Source organism: Lagopus muta, chromosome 19 (genome assembly GCF_023343835.1).
Source record: "Lagopus muta isolate bLagMut1 chromosome 19, bLagMut1 primary, whole genome shotgun sequence".
Taxonomy (NCBI): Eukaryota; Metazoa; Chordata; class Aves; order Galliformes; family Phasianidae; genus Lagopus; species Lagopus muta.
In genome coordinates, this window is record NC_064451.1 from 9635465 (window position 1) to 9651667 (window position 16203).

The window sequence follows — 16203 nt, forward strand, 5'->3', positions numbered from 1 at the left end:
TGTTGCCTAGGCGCTCCCGGACCACCTCTTCCCTGACAGAAGGGGGGTCTTCCATTCCCCAGATCCTCTCACTAACCTCCAGGGTCTCAGATTCCCGAGGGGGAGCTTTTCCACTGAAGACAGAAGCAAAGAAGGCATTCAGTATCTCCGCCTTCTCAGCATCCCCCGTTACCAGAACACCCCCGTCACTTAGCAGGGGAGCCACATTCTCCCTAGTCTTCCTTTTACTGTTAATGTACTTGAAAAAACCTTTTTTATTATCCTTTATCCCCTTTGCCAGATTTAATTCCAGATTCCACATTCAGATGATGGAACTGGGGCTCTCCCCAAAGCCACACAGACATTTCCAGGCAGTCACCACACCACTTTTCAGCTAAGTGGCCGGCTGTCCTGTGCTGCTGTTGGACCTGTGCTGCCATCAAACCACCAGTGCTGCCAATAAGGAGCGATGCTGTGGCTTCAGAATCTCCAGAAAAGTGTCGCTTTGCTGTGGCTGCACCATAAAACCAGTGACACATAAAAATGCTACTGAGAAAAGTCTTAGTGACTGACTGCTAACTGATCGCTAAGCCAATGAAGAATTTCTCCATAACCACAGCCACTCATTAGAGATTAAAAGAGAATTAGTTTTTTTTTAATACTTCAGACTGCATGGAGCAGTCTGTTACTCGGAGATGATTAACACATTAGCACTCAGCATTGTTACTGCAAATAGCACCTCGGTGCTTGCTTTATCAGCAGTGCTCCTTTAACATCACAGAGACATTCAGTAGAAAAAAACCAGCACTGTGCAATTATTTTGATTTCTTTTGGAGGCTTTGGCACTGTTTGCCTGGACTGTGAACACCTCACTGAGTCCTCTTGGATTTTCAAACAATAGTCACAGTGCAAAAATTCCACTGCCAGTGTGCTGTCATCAGAAAGCATAAATGTTCACAGACTATTATGGAAGGGAAATGCTGTGGTCCTTACACTACTGGGCAGGATCAGCTCCATTGCTACAAAACAAGATACACCACTTGTTTCATTTAACAGCTATTCTCCCTTCCCCATTTATCTGCAGCTATCTGTTGTGACCTCTTTGGGCTCTCATTTCAGACGGCTTCCAGACACAGGGGGTCAAACTTCACTGGAAGCCAACTCTCACTCCCCGACAGTTTGCTCAAAAGCAGAGAACACACCAGTGCTGTCCTGCTCCAGCACCAGCCTATCAACCCTTCCTTAACAAGGCAGCTCAGAACCTCCAAGAAAGCCTCTCCTGTACAAATTTTAGAGACATGCGTTTATAATGTGCTTAAGGATGCAAGAGCAAAGAGACTGTAAAGACAACAATACAGAGAATGCTAGCACTTAAATTTAACAGTTCTACTGAATTCCCAAGAATAAGTGTGTTTTGTAAGCACCACAGCACCTAATATTTTACTGCCGAATCATTTCTTTATGGACGGTACTTGCAGGAATGTCCCAGGTCACCCACCAGTCCATCATTAATCAAATTCCCACAATTTAAACACAAAGTTAAAAAGCCATTCAATCATTTTAAAATAGTAATGGGACTTTGATAATTCAAGATTCTGTCATCCCTTGGCCTTCAGGTTTTCAAAAGCCTTCAGAAAGTGAAGAAGGACAACACAACACCTTCAGAGGATGCTAGCTGTATTTTGCTTCGCTCCAAATGTTGACTCGGTGGTTAAAATCTTTCAGTAAAAAAAAAAAGAGATGGGATCATTAAGCAATGGCCTTCCTTCAGAAGAAGCATGTGCTAGCTGATGGTGGATAATAAAAATACCAAATTATTTTCAATGGAAAGCATTTTTTTTTTTTACTGCTGAAATGCTAGCAACACTTTCAAGCGATGTGCTCCACAATAAAACTGACCAACGTGATAATGAATGCCTTAAAAATGTCGGAAATGGACAGTTAGCTATTAGATATGGCCAAAGGTTTGAACCATTCAATTTTCCACAGCACTTTAGTAGGGATTGATTTACCTAACTGAACATCAGTGGTGAATCGAAGCCTATGGATCATGCTGACTTTGAAGGACTTGTAGTGGTGGCTGCTGAGCATGTCCTGCACTGTGGCTATGTCAATCTGAGGGTCCTCCTCTGAGATCTCCTCTCCTCTCGAACCTGCAAAACAACCCACAGCAATGAACAAGAGGTTACAGGACGGCACGCAAACTGGCGGCACGTGGCTGCGCGGGGGCACCTGCACTGACATCTAAACCAAGGGATTGCCAATTCGTTCAGGAAAGAAGAAAGCGCTCAGGGCCCACGGCAGCGGGAGGATCCTCTCACGCTCCACCCACAGACTTGGCCACCAGCTCATCGCAGACGTTACAGCAGAAGTTCACGGCCCAGTGCAGAGCACTGCCATGTCCCCAATGTCCCAGCATCAGCTCCTCGTGGGGCACGGGACCCCCCAGCTCTGCCACGTGGGCTCTCCAGCACAGCAGGAGGGGAAGCAGCATCTGAGCCCCAGCTCAGTTGGGCACGGGTCAGCCAGGGCTGTGGGCGCCCACCCCTGCATGGTTCTCCTGGCTGCAGCACAGCGCGGCGCGGCGCAACGTGGCCCCTGCGCTGCCAGCACCGCCTCTGCCCCCAGCTCAGCTCCCCGTACAGAAGCTTACTGTCAATTAGTATTCTCATTACCACTGCAGGTATGGCTTTATAAAAGGTAACATCTCATTAAGCCAAAATTCCAATTACTGAAAAAATACAACACATTTTAAGGATTTTTTTTGTTTTATGACATTGGATTAACACCAATTTAAACATTACTATAATGCAATACATAATTTTGCACAAAGTAATTTCTATGCCAGCTGCTAATAAAGCATCTCAGCTCTAAATGATCATTCCAATGCCGTTAGATAAAGAGGTAAAAATATATTTGAAAACTGACTTAGCTTCTTCAAGTAGATACTGAAGAATGACACGTTTTGTTCAATATCCCAGCTAATGCAGTCCTAAAAGCTGAACCGACTGCCAGTTCAGGGTACTAAATTTGCTGCAGGAGATTAATGAAAACTTTATATTTTGCTGAAATTTTAATAATGGGAAGATGAGATGCTGGACTTTCAGTACAGGCCTTAAAGCCACAGCACGCTCTGGGGAACCCCTTGCCCATCTCTGCCCCCACCTCGCTGTCGTGCTGCCCCTTGGCCCCAACCTGGGCACTCCAGCTCCCAGGAAGCAGAGAGAATTCCCAGGTCTGGCCCTGGCAACAAGGGCACCTACACTGGAAAGACAGCGGCTCGGGGGGAGCCCTGGCACAGGAGTCAAGTGCCTAGCATTGATTCCAAAGCAGGCTCCCTTGTATCGGGGTAATTTCAGACCTACCCACCATTTGCTTCAGCAAGAGAAACTGTCAGAGCAGTGGCTGTAAGCAGTACAGACGTAGGAGAGAAGGAACAAAACCGCCAGGAATGGAGCTTTTTCCCAGCTTGCCAGGAGCGTTCCCTTCTCTATTTGTTAATTCAGTTACAAATGTCATTGCTTATGACAAATACCATTCATGTCTGCACTGAAGTAAGATGAGCATTTACTGCTACATGAGTCAAAACACACGTTGAAAGCACACAGAAGATCCACATTTCATCGCATCAGTCCCACTGCCTCCATCCCACCCACAGCAGGGCTGAGACCACACTTCTCCCACAGCCCCACGGGGAGCACCTGTGGTGTGGGGCAGAGGAGTTAAAGCTACACACTGGGCTGTGCCATTCGGCTTGAAAAAATTCCAAAAATCAAAGGAAATGGTTTATGTGTGAATTTATGCAGAGCCATCTTAACATCGCCACCACTCCATGCTCCAGAATGACAAGATAAATTGTAATGGCTCCTTCAGAGACATTACAATGTATTTTGTCAAAGACCCCTGTGTTAATGTCTCTATACTATGGATTATCATAATGTATCATGTCAAATTCTCACGTTGCAGTACTTCAAAGATACACTGAGATATGTCAAACTTTTTGGTGCACTCAGAAGCATCTTGCAGCAGGGTGATGGCACACCAGGGCTCAGGGAGCAACCTCCCATTCCTGGCCCAGTGGGTCAGGGGACATCGTTAATGCTCTGCCATCATTAACACCTCCCAAACCAAACAGAAAGAACATACTAACCTCAGCCTGCACCTTTCCTGAAGGAAAGCTCTGCCTGGTCCCACTGCTGCTGTGCCCCAGCCCCTGCCTGCCCGTAGCTACCAGCGCCCAGCTGCTCTCACATGGCACACACCTCTATTAAAAGTATTAGAAAGAAAATTAGCAGCCTGCCAGGTCATAAGCAGGGGAAAAAAAAGCCGCCGTGGCTGCAAACGTGAGCGTGTTGGCGTGTGATGCTGCAGCAGTGCGCTCTGCTGTGGCTGACGTGAGGGAACAGCAGGATTTTGCGCTGGAAGCATTTCAGATCCTCTGCGCATCACATAACCTCTGCTGATTTTGTTTTATGAAGCTTTGTGAGTGGATTCAGGTTTACAGAATCCTACAGTTGCTGCTCTTGGGAGAGCAGCCAGAAACTCCACCATCAAAACAGATCATCTGTCTAAAGATGGCAAGACACCCGGACCCCTGAGGGTGCATTGGATAATAGCAGTAATATCAGTAACAACAGAGAGAAATGCCCTGCAGGGAAAAACCTGACTGCAGAGCTTGGCACGTTGCTCTCTCCCCGCAGCTCCGAGGATGTCTGCGAGACTGCCGGAATTCAGCGAGGGGAGCAGCGCCGTCTCCTCGGCTGATTGGGGGAAGAATCATAAAAATATTTTCCACATGCAAGCAGCTGTGAATAAACCTGTCAAATATTTACAGGCCTGTCAGGGTATTTGTAATGGAGATCGCACTGTGGCTTTTGAATGTAAAAGATTCTGCTTGGGAAGACAATCAAGTAAAGTGGATGCTGGGGCCGGCGCTTCCCTGAGAGCTGCCCAGCGGCCGGCAGGGCACACGGCCCTGGCCTGGGCCAGAAACAAAGGCCTCTGCATAATGGCTTGCAGAGAACACCTAGAGTTCTGCAGTTCTGCTAACAGTTTGCCTAATTGAGATTTGGCTTGTGAAAGAAACTGCAAAAGAAGCTGGAGCTGTGCGCAGGACAGACAGGTAGGAGCCTGCAAAAAGTGCCAAGCACTGCGAGGCAGTGGGCTGCTCACCGTGCCTCCATAGGGCGCAGCAGTGGGAGAAGCGGGGCACGAGCTCAGCCACGAGCAGAGCAGGAAGGAGCGGCCTGAAGGAAGCATGAGGTGCTGCTCCAAGCTGAGCCGGGACAGCTGCCCAAGGACTGCACATCCCTGGTGCTGCAACTTGAGGGTGAGTGGAGGTCTGCAGTGCAGGGCTGCTGAGCCGCGGCCCCCTGGGAGCTGCAGCAGCAGTAACACAGCACACTGTGGCACCAGAGGCGTGAGCCTGGAATGGACGTGTCTGAAAGCCAAAGCTGATCCCGCATGGACTCCTGGAAGAGCCAGGGGATGTCTAAAAGTGATGCATTTCTAATATCAGAACATAGAGATGCTGCTTGTAATACAGCTTCTTAAAATATTTAAGAAAATCCCATTCAAGAGCAAGTGAACCTATATTTCCTTGATGCAACAACAAAACATAAAGTTGACTGCACTGCAGAAATGTCCCCTTATTACTTTAATGTACTTGTCTATTGCTTAATGGAAGTTCTTAATTGTATTACAATTAATTACATACACAGAGTCCCCGGTTACATTTTCCAATAAGACACAGCCTTTGGTACAGGTCTAAAGGCACTAAACCAATTTTAATATATTAAGGCCAATTTCCTTTGAATACTAATTACTATCTAATGATAAAATGAGAAAGAGGAACTTTCCAGAAGTAAGATGGTAAGAATAAAACTAAATCAGCCATAAATACTTTGCCACTACATGTTTCACATTACAAAGTGCCAGCTTTTAGCTTAAAGACAAATCTTAGTGCAAGTTAAATAGTTCTAAATATTGGAAACACTTTATTAGTCTGAACATCATTAGTAAAAGCTGGAGAGAGATGGGATTTCTCCGTGTATATTTTTAATAATGGAAAGTTCTCTGTTTCATTTAATACCCTGAAATATAAACTTTCTATTTGCCCAAAGGAAACTGACAGCCAGTTTACCAGCAGAGATTTGACATTTTACACATATATGTGCATACATATTTATGAATGGATATGAGACTATGAAGAGTAGATTATAGTTTATATATAGTAGATTACAGATTATATATAATTATAGTTAGTATAACAGTTTTCTCCTAAGTAGCACATTGAAGCTAAAAATACTTTGAATAAAAACAAAACGCACAACATGAACTAACATTTTGATGTTACTCAGATTTTTCAAGTTATTTGATTAACAGTGCAAAATTGGCACTATTTCTATTCAAGCGCCGTGCCAAAAGACAGCTCCTTAAGCACCACAGCATCCAATTTCTCAGCGCATTCGGGGAACCGGACTACAATGCATGAATTATGACTGATTTTATATACTGCATTGTCCTTGAACATCTGTTTGTGCAGAGAGCTCACCATGGCTGTTTCGCATATACCCCTGCACAGGAACAATGGAAAATCACTTTAAATTCACCTACGCTTTGGGGGAGAAATTCCTCCTGCATTCTTTATGGGAATGCGGTGTCAGTTCAGAGCGCCCAGTTACAGCATGGCAGAGAAGATACAGAGTGTGCGTAAGCGGTTGTTATTCTGCCTAGATTGCTGCCAGCCTTGAACAAACTCAAACAGCGATCTGTTTTTCAATGACAAAGTGGCCGCTCAGCCTTCCCTTTCAGCCAGGCACAAAATCCGTGCGTGGGACCAAAGCCAGCACCTGCAGACAGGACGGCTCCAGGCAGTCCCTGTCCTGGCAGGGCTCTGCTGATCTGTCTAACATGGGCCTGGAGAGCTCGAGTTAGAAGCAGTGCTTTTGACTCTGCAGCCTCAGAACCTCCCCACACGTTTCCTCAGCTCTGTGTTCCACACAGAAGCTCTCTCCCACCCGCGTGCCGCCTCACTGAGAAGGGCAGTGTGTGCTGCAGGAGGGCTCCAGTCAGACGTGAGAGCTTCCTGATATGTGCCAGTTGGAGAGCAGCCCTCCGAGGCTCTGTGTGCCCTGCCAAGGCTGCAGGTTTGGGTGGAGGCAGGGGAGATGAGTGCCTCCTGCTAAGCAACTCACAAACGTAGGACAGATCGATAAGCGAAGCAACCCAGTAGCTCATGAGGGCTCAGAGCAACAGTATGAATACTTACTGGCCATGGGGGGACTCTTCCACAGATGACAAAAGTAAGTTAAAGATGTAGTGTATAAAATCTATTTTTAATTACAGGCCCTGCATACAAACATTTTTAACCAAAATACGCAAAACCCACTGAAGTGTGAGTATGCATCTTTTCAAAGGCCAAGAATTGACACAAAATAATAGCTGGGTGCTGATGTTGGGAAGTTCAGCCTTTGGGAGAGTGTGACTGGAGCAGGGAGGCTACAATCGCTTCACTTCATCACAACAGTGCGCAACTTCTCTGCCTCTTGCATCATTCTCTCTCTCAGTTTCTTAGAACCACTTTATGAAGAAAGCAAGCAGGAGTGCCAAGAATATTTTGGCAGACAATGCTTAACCTCAGCTCAGCACTGATGTACCACTACAGGGCTCGTTGCAGCCATGCTGCAGCTTTGCTACTCCTTACACAGAAGCAGAGTCTTTGCTTGCCACTGGAGTTAGGAATTACTTTGGTGATGGTCTTCTGACTTTCTAGGACAAAATATGAAATGCTACAGCAGGAAAGCAGAAATGAAGGGGTCTCATCGTTGAAAGCAAGAAATTTTTCTCCTGCTTCTTGAAAATGGCTGTGATTGTTCACGGTAAATACTCTGAACGCAGCCCTGACTGAGAACAGAAATGCTGAAAGTTTCCTCATTGGTACAATCACAATTTTGACAACTAAAATAGAATGCAAACGAACCAAAACTGAGAGCACAACAGTTGGAAAGGCTGAAGGATGGAACAGCATCTATGGAGGACAAACACAAATCTATGCTAAAAGTCTACGTAATAAGTTTCACATAATTTCTTGTAAAGAAGTAAATTAGGAAATGGTATTAGGATCATTATAACAGTAACAGAGCAAAAACATTTTAGCATAGGTGAGGAGGTGACTATTTGTCTAGCATTTTTTAAATCATCATACTGCTCTAGTTACAGCTTCGTGCTCAATTTCTTCAAATTCTAATTTGTCACTGACTCCTACAGCAGTGTAGTCATGGCAAAGCACACTGCAGGCCAGCCACTTCATTCACAGAACAGTGTCTGCAATAGAAGAAGCTTCACGTTTCCAGTGTTTCTCAGGATTGGTCATAACTTTACAAAGCAGAGTTCAACAAAAAAAGATTAATCATGAAGTAATAAACAGGATGCAGACTGTTTACTAAAAGGTATGAAATCCATCATTTCCCTTTGGAATATTCTTTTGGCATAACAGAGCAGTGCCTCAGGAAAGGGTCTCATCAGAACTTACTTGCCCAGACAGTACAGCTTGTATTCCAAAATACATAACTTATGTGAGATTAAGCAATTTACAAGAGCAAAAGTGAAAAGGGCAAACGTACTGTTCTCTCGGACAAGGCAGAATTCCAAAGTGCTCTGGCTCTCCAAGGTACAGTCTAAATCTACTGGGACATTAGGTTCACTCTGCTTCTCCAGCCGATACTGAGGACCTGAAACATAAAGTAACTTGTAAAATCATCTGTTTTCTAACAAAGTGATGGCTTATCACGTTCAACTACCACAAGATTACTCACACCCTAGAAGTAAGGCAGGTAGACACATGTTTCAAAGTTCTTTTCCAAAGGGAAGGGCCCTGTTGTGAGAAAGAGCAGCCTGGTGTGCAAGGAGACAAAATACTCCAGATGCATTGGGCTGTCTGGCCGTGCTCCCCGCTTTGCTGCCAACCAAATTCTAACCAAAACTTCTGCACTTTTCCTATGCTAACTGAGCTGGTATTAAATACACTCCCCATGCTGCAAGAGAAGGGCACTGCCTGTTTTAAGAAACTCCTATCCAGATCTCAGTGTGTATCTATGCTGTATTACTCGGGCATTTTTCCCATGTGACAAGCACAGCGTGTGTGCTCCCAGCTGCTCTGCCCTCTCTGTGACTCTGGTACAGAACACCCATCCCCAGTTGCTGCCTGGCTGCTGTCTGCCCGAGGACAGTGCAGCTCGGCACCCCAGGCAGTGGGCATGGCTGCTTTGTGGCGGCTTGGCACACCTCAGTGTGTGACTCTTCCAGCTCAGCACCAAAGCCCGCTTGTCTTGTGGGGCTCAGCCAAACAGACACAATTAGAAAACACTGCGGAAAGCCCGTTACACAGCTGAGAAGAGTCTGCACAGAGCATTGTGCAGGGAAATAGTCCTTCTTTTGTAACTTCCTTTAAGAATTGCATTTTGCCATGAAAATCAGCTCCACCCAATTTGGCTATTTCTACCTCTGCCAACAGAAGGCTCTTCAGAAGGCTGAACTGCCCTTGAGCACGAAGGATTTCCCTCAATAACCAGGAACCCGGGCTGCCTGAAGGGAAGGATCTGGTGTCCCAGCAGCCGGATGGCTGCAATGAGTAGGAAGGGTCTTCAGTGGGGGAATTTGATCTTTTTGCAGAGATCTGTATACTGCTAACATTACAGCTGCTGAAGATAAAATCTATTTCATATAACTGAATCAAACATGAACACGTAATGATGCTGTTGCTTAAAAAGAGTTATTTTCAGACACATTTCCTGCAGTCATAGGTCTTTTTCAAGGTTCAGGTGTCAGTTTCTTTCCTCTCAAACCGCACCACTGAAGGAGACAGTGCTGACACCACTCCAAGACCTGGCAGGGAGAAGCCCCATCATGCTGGGGCACGGGCTCTGTCCTCACTGCAGCCACAGACAGCGCACTCCCTGCCAGCCCCTGAGCTGCGTGCCCAGCTGGGAGCTCTGCCCTGCTCTCCTGACTGTGGGCAGCAGCATCGCAATGGGCACAGCAGAGCGGTTGCTGCGAGCGCCCTGAGAGCCTAATCCTTGCAAACTGTATACAGTTCAAGGAGTGTTTCCAATTTCTGAAGCAAAGTTCAGATGACAATGCTACTTTAAATCAGATTGAGCGGTGTCCAACCTTAAAATCTACTCCTGACGTTGGGGAAAAGGCAGCTGCTGAAGGGAACTGCAGCAACCTGCTGGCCCAAGGCTGGTTAGAGTGAACAACGATACAGAGCACCTTTACACTGGTCCTTATATAACAAAATAAATGGGATTGAAATAATGAAATAAATCTACTCCCTCTTTATGAGCATTTAAAATATTTCTGAGTACTTTTCTGACTTTGAATTATGACAGTATGCAATGAAATATTTAAAACATATAAGAAAATTAAGTATCTTAGCCTCTGATGGCATGCCTAAGAAATGAAATTTGTTAGCCAATTAATTTTAAATTTACTACAGCAGACGTTCAATTACAGCTTCCCATCTCACCTCCCCAAAGCTGCATGCAGAGCATTCAGCTCCCAAACAGAGCACCGCTCCTCTGCGCCATGGAGCTCAGAAGCTCAGGCAACTTTCTATGTGAATAACTCCTTAAAAACAGGAAATACGAAGAAATTCACAAAAAAGTACACATGGGTTTTTACAGTACCTACTCTGAAATAATACACAGTACGTGTCCGTGCACATTTATGTGGCCCGCACTTCACGGCAGATGGCAACCATCCTGCTGGTTCCGTGGGGGATTTTTACTAGCAGACGTCCCTCACGAGTTCAAATGAAGTAACTGTAGCAGAAACATGACGTGATTTAATGGCCTCCTAACAGAGCATGGCTGGGGGAACTTCAACCACATTTCGGGCTGCAGTGCCAAGGCTGGGCTCCACGGCTCCCTGCTGCCTGGTGCAAAGGCTCCGTGCGGCTGCAGGAGGGCTGGAGGCAGCAGGACCCACCCTGAGAACCAAGGGAATGGCTGTGAGCTGCTGCTCCAGTCCTTGGGTTCTGTCACAATACTTGGAGGGAGATAAACCGCTGCTGAGAGAAAGCAAGCAGGGCCTGGAATAGCCAAGTCCTGGAACAGCCACAAAACGGTGCGAGAAAACGCCCCAAGCCCTAGGGAGCAGCTCGAGGCCCAGCAGCACGCCTGGCCCCGGGGCAGCCTGGGCACCTGGCTCCTGCCACGGCCAGCAGTGGGACTGATGGCACCCCCACACAGCGGCCCCACTGCTCCGACCAGCACCACGCGACCCCCTGCACCACTGCTGGCTGCTGGCAGGCACCTACTGCACCGTGCTGTTTCAAGATAGCCCTTACAACGGAGGAAGGCTTATTGGGAATTAAGAACGGACAAGAAAAATTGCAGTACCACATCTGTAGTGTTATTTTCCTACAGCACCACTCTGACGCGTCCCAGGAAGAATCGCACGGCATAATCAAATTAAGCATCTCTCTTACAAAAGGGAATGGCCATCCATGTAACAACAAACCAATTCTGTTGCCTTTTAAACTGCAAAGCCTTCAGAATGGGGTTTTGAAAGCATGACCCATCAGTTCTAATTTTTAAAACTTATCCTTTCAGTCAAGACTAGAAAAAGGCCCATTCCAACTTTTATCTTCACTACAAAGTGCTGTTATCTTGGGCTGATGTCAGGAGCTCTATCTCTCTTTCTGCTGACAAGCAGAGACTAGAGAGATAAGATTGGGAACGAATCTCACTTCTCTGAGTAAATAAATAATCAATACTCATCTAAATGTAAATGAGAAAGTATCCCCCTCTGATAACAGGGCTCTTATCAAACAGCCAATTTTCTACAGACATTTGGCCTCAACCAAATCACCATCATTCAGCCCCAGCCTAATGGCTAAAAATCGTAACTAAATTGAACCGATCACCAGAGATCAACTAAGTTCAGCCATGGCTACTACAGGTTCAAATGTTTGGAATGCAATTTTTCCCCCATTAACTTTCAATAGCAATGAAGAATACCACGGTCAGGGGTTGAATCTGCACAATAAACAAATAGTAACACTTAGAAAGAGAAGGAGGCTTTAAGGAAAACTCCGAACAAAAGCCATCTCAATCTGCACACAAGTTAATAAGATAAAACGAGGATCACAGACTTACCGTGATATTTGATGTTTGTGGAGCTGTCAAACCTAACCTTTTCTAAACACACCAGTATAAAAGAAAGAAAGAAACAAACAAAAAAATCCCCACCCAAATGGTTTAAAACAGAACCGACATTCCTAGTGTTAGTCTGCAACAAAACACATCGTTTGGTCCTGCTCAGCCCTTATCTTCACCTAGCTCCCAGGAGCTCCTGAATTCTCACAAAAGCCCCAGCTCCAGCTTATGTTCCTTTGTCAGCTGCTTCCGCTCCCTTTATTGTCCAGGCATTTGTTCAAAACACTTTTGAATTTCTGATTTCCACAACACTGGCTCCCATAATTTATTGCACTGTGTGAGAAAAAGAATTCCCTTTTGTCTCAGAACATTATTGTCTGCCTACTGCTTTTGGTGCCACGCAGTTCTTGTTTTATGAACAACAGTGATAAAACCCTCCCATTTAACACAGTGTACCGTTCTCAGCCCACACACTTCATGGTCTCCCCTTGTGCCCAGTCATCTCATTTTCCAAACTAGCCAAAGATCTCTGCTCAGAACCTACTCGTTTCATGCCAGATCCATTTTTGCATTCACACGTTTCTGCATCTTTGTTGCTACTACCATTATCCTTTTTAAGATATCCTTTGTAAGATAAAATATAACAATCAAGATGTGGGCACTCCGTGATTTGTGTGCATGGGCACAGCAACACTTTCTGTTTTGTTCTCTCCTCCTCTCCTGATTTCTAATATTCTATTTGTCTTCCTGACTGCTCCTAAGCATGGAGCCGAAGTGTTCAGAGAACTATCCATGACGACTCCAAGATACTTTTCTTGACTGATGGAAAGTAATTAGAGCCCATCATTCTATACGTATACTTACGGTTGCTTTTCACCACGTATATTATTTTGCACTCATTGACACTGAATTCCCTCTCTCGTTTTATTGTCCTGTCACTCAGCATTGTGAGATACCTCTGCAGCGCTTCACAGACAGCTTTTATTTGCACTATTCTTGCTTCCTTTGTATCAACAGCACATTTTGTCACATCAGCATTCACATCCTTTTCCACGCTGCACATTAACTGAACAATGCAGGTTCTACCAGTTCCAGTGGAACTTCACCAGTAACCTAGTTACTAATAATGGAGAGCCATTATTCCTATTCTTTGTTTCCTGTCTTTTAATCAATTATTAATCCATGTGAGGATCCTCCTTCTCATCCCATGACAGCTTAATTGCTTTATGAGCCTTTGTCAAATCTTTTTGGAAATCTAAGCGTGCCGTATAAAACGCATCATCCTTATTCAGAGGGTCTCTGGTGTCAGGGGCTGCTCACATGTTTGTGAGGCACAATCTCCCCTACAAAAGCTGCACCGATTTCTTCCTCGCTGTACTGCATTTGTCCACGTCACCTTTTAATTTCCTTCTTTGCTAAAATGTTATGTAGCTAAAAGGAAGCTGAGGAATGCAGGTCTCTCCTCACGCTCTTCCAAAGAACGGCTGCCATACCACTCCCTGAGCAAGGCAGCAAGAGCATTATGTCACACCCCATTTAACACTGCAGCACATTCGTAAGTGAGCTCTCCCCATGCTGTCCATGATGCCTGCCTGCTCATGGACAAGTTTCAGCACTCACTGTCCAGGCAGAGCTCCTCTCAGCACACAGGAAGGCTCTGCTTGAGGGTACAGCATCCTCAGCAGCACGCAGCTCCACATCTTGTGCACACCATTCTAATTCAAAACTTGCAAACAAGATATTAGAAATTGGAAGGTGGTTTGGCGGCCATTGCCTAACGATCACTGCAGTAGCAGCCAGGCAGACAGGAAGGAAACAAAAGTGAATGTGAGCTGTGTTTCGGGCTCTGCTGAAGTACAGGGATAAGACAGGAAAGGAAACAGCTGATGAACATTTAATGCCGATGTTTGTGCTACTTCCCTGTTACAAATTTCTTCTTTCACAAGGATGCATGATTTACTGCTTTACTGCTCTGCTAGGTTTTGAAAGTGAGATTTCTTTTTAGTTTAAATTATGTTTATATTTATGTGTTGTTACCACTTCTTTATTATGGCTGAAAATATGCTACGGCTATCACACGGCCATAAAGAAGAGGACATTTATGTACTTCCACCCTTCCACGTAGCCTGTCAAAAAGCATCAGCCGTGCCAAGCGCAGTGCTGCAGAGCCCAGCTTTCAGCAGGCCATGTGTGCGTGGAGTGGGGAGGAGCCCACGTGGCTGAGAGCGGAGCCCTGGTGGCACCAGGAGATGGCAGTGGGAGATGGCACTTTGTCCTCCCGGCCCGCGCTGCAGCAGGGGACGATGCATTCCCATCAGCACTGGACCCTAAGTCTTGGTTGTAAGACAGAGCAAAGATGACAAACAAAAGAGGTCGAAGCAGAAGGACCGACAGTTTGTGGAAAGCAAAAAACTGAAAACAGAGGGGTCTTGGGACTCCTGCATTGTGATTTTTTGTTAGATTGCAACAGACAGGGCAAGGATTGCATTGTTTGCTTGGCAATGGCAGTAGAGCCAGAAAGTATGTGAACAGTTCAAGAGGAAATAGCTGCAAAGCCAGAATGTTTACATCTCAAACCCTGCTGCTGTGAGGACATCTTAAGTCTGTTTATCTGTTAAAAATCCACAACGTCTCTCAACACCCCTAAAGTGGAGTGAAGATTTTATCATTACAAATGCAAACACTGGTTAATAAAGATATCTGAATTGTGAAAACAAACTTTTAATATTGTGTGCAAGCATGAGACTTTTTCTCCAAGTCCAATCTGCTTTTTCTTAACTTGCACTGTTGTGACATGACCAAATTTTACACAGTTATCTGCTGCTCTCCACAGAAATACAGATGGTTTTTGTAGAAATAAACAGTCATTTATATGAAACAATTGTAAAATAGTTTATGGAAACCAGCGGTGTAATGCATTCAAATAAATGCCAGGACTGGCTGATGGAGAGCCAAGGTGTTAAATCACACTGCTTAAGAATTCAGCTGTGGGAAACAGATAGTAAATCCAGAGTGACAGAATTTCCAGTGATGGCAAAGGTTTCTGACATCTAGTCCAGTACACAAAAACTACAGCAGTTCAAACCCATTTTACTTAACACTACCTTGACAGCCAGTGAAATTAAAGAATTTAGTCACAAGCCCCTTAAAAAGGAACAAACACACTTCGTTTACGTATCACTCTTTTGTAGAACAGAAAGGCAGGCAGCATGCTGCTCTGCAGCAAACCGGTCTGCGGAACATTAACGGAAATATGTAATTTTTACTACAGACCTTTATGCATTCGCAACGTAATTCTAAATAAAGTGGAAAGGAAAAGGAAATCATCAGCTTCGACCTATAACATAAGGTACCTATGGCCAAAACACAACAACACACACACAGTATTTCATCACAGGTTTTGGAGATAAGCAATGCTACGGGCAGTGCAGCTCTGCACGCTGCAGCAAGCACAGCACAGGGCCCTGCAGCTGCTGCCCACCGAGCGCATCGGCACACAGCGCAGCCCGGGCTCTGCTGCCACCAGGGCTGTGCATCGGCACACGGTCTGTTACCAGTGTGGATCTCAAGGTGAGAACGCTGCTTTTCTCCTGTTATCCATCAAGCAGTGCACAGCACGGGTAGCACAACTGCCCAGCAGGTGCTGCATGAGCTTCCCAAAAAGTGAACGAGATGGTCCCAAAACGTACCTGGTGTAACAGTAATGCCTTCTCTCATCAGAGGATAAAATAAACAAAAACCTCTATCATTCAAATGCTGAACTGGAGAATTTAAAATGTCACATAAATTACGGCTTTATCACCAATCCAGAATAACCAATAAATGTGCGATTTCAATACCAACAGCTCTGGAAGAGATTCAATTCTATAACTCACTTTCATTTCAGAGGCCAGACGTGAAACATTTTCCTCCACAATTTGGGCTGATGTCCAGAATCCCATCAGCCCAAATGCACGGGCCTAACGAGCTATGTCTGTTCTGACAAACTATTCACAAACTTTATTCCCCATGAGCTGTTCCACGTCCACCAGCATCCCGTCCCCCTCCACGTCCGTGCCTGCAC

The 16203-nt window shown here is 45.4% G+C and overlaps 1 protein-coding gene across 4 annotated transcripts in view; it reads right to left on the reverse strand.

Moving 5' to 3' along the window:
- The window catches only part of MAPKAP1 (MAPK associated protein 1), an 85527-nt gene that overhangs the window by 16665 nt on the left and 52659 nt on the right, over nt 1-16203 (reverse strand). For 2 of the 4 annotated variants that reach the window (XM_048966452.1, XM_048966453.1), the window contains exons 8-9: nt 8604-8711; nt 1992-2132 (exon numbers count right to left, since the gene is read on the reverse strand). In XM_048966452.1, coding sequence (XP_048822409.1) covers nt 1992-2132; nt 8604-8711 — 249 coding nt within the window. The remainder of the gene's footprint in view (nt 1-1991; nt 2133-8603; nt 8712-16203) is intronic. The other 2 variants (XM_048966454.1, XM_048966456.1) reach the window with 2 other exon arrangements.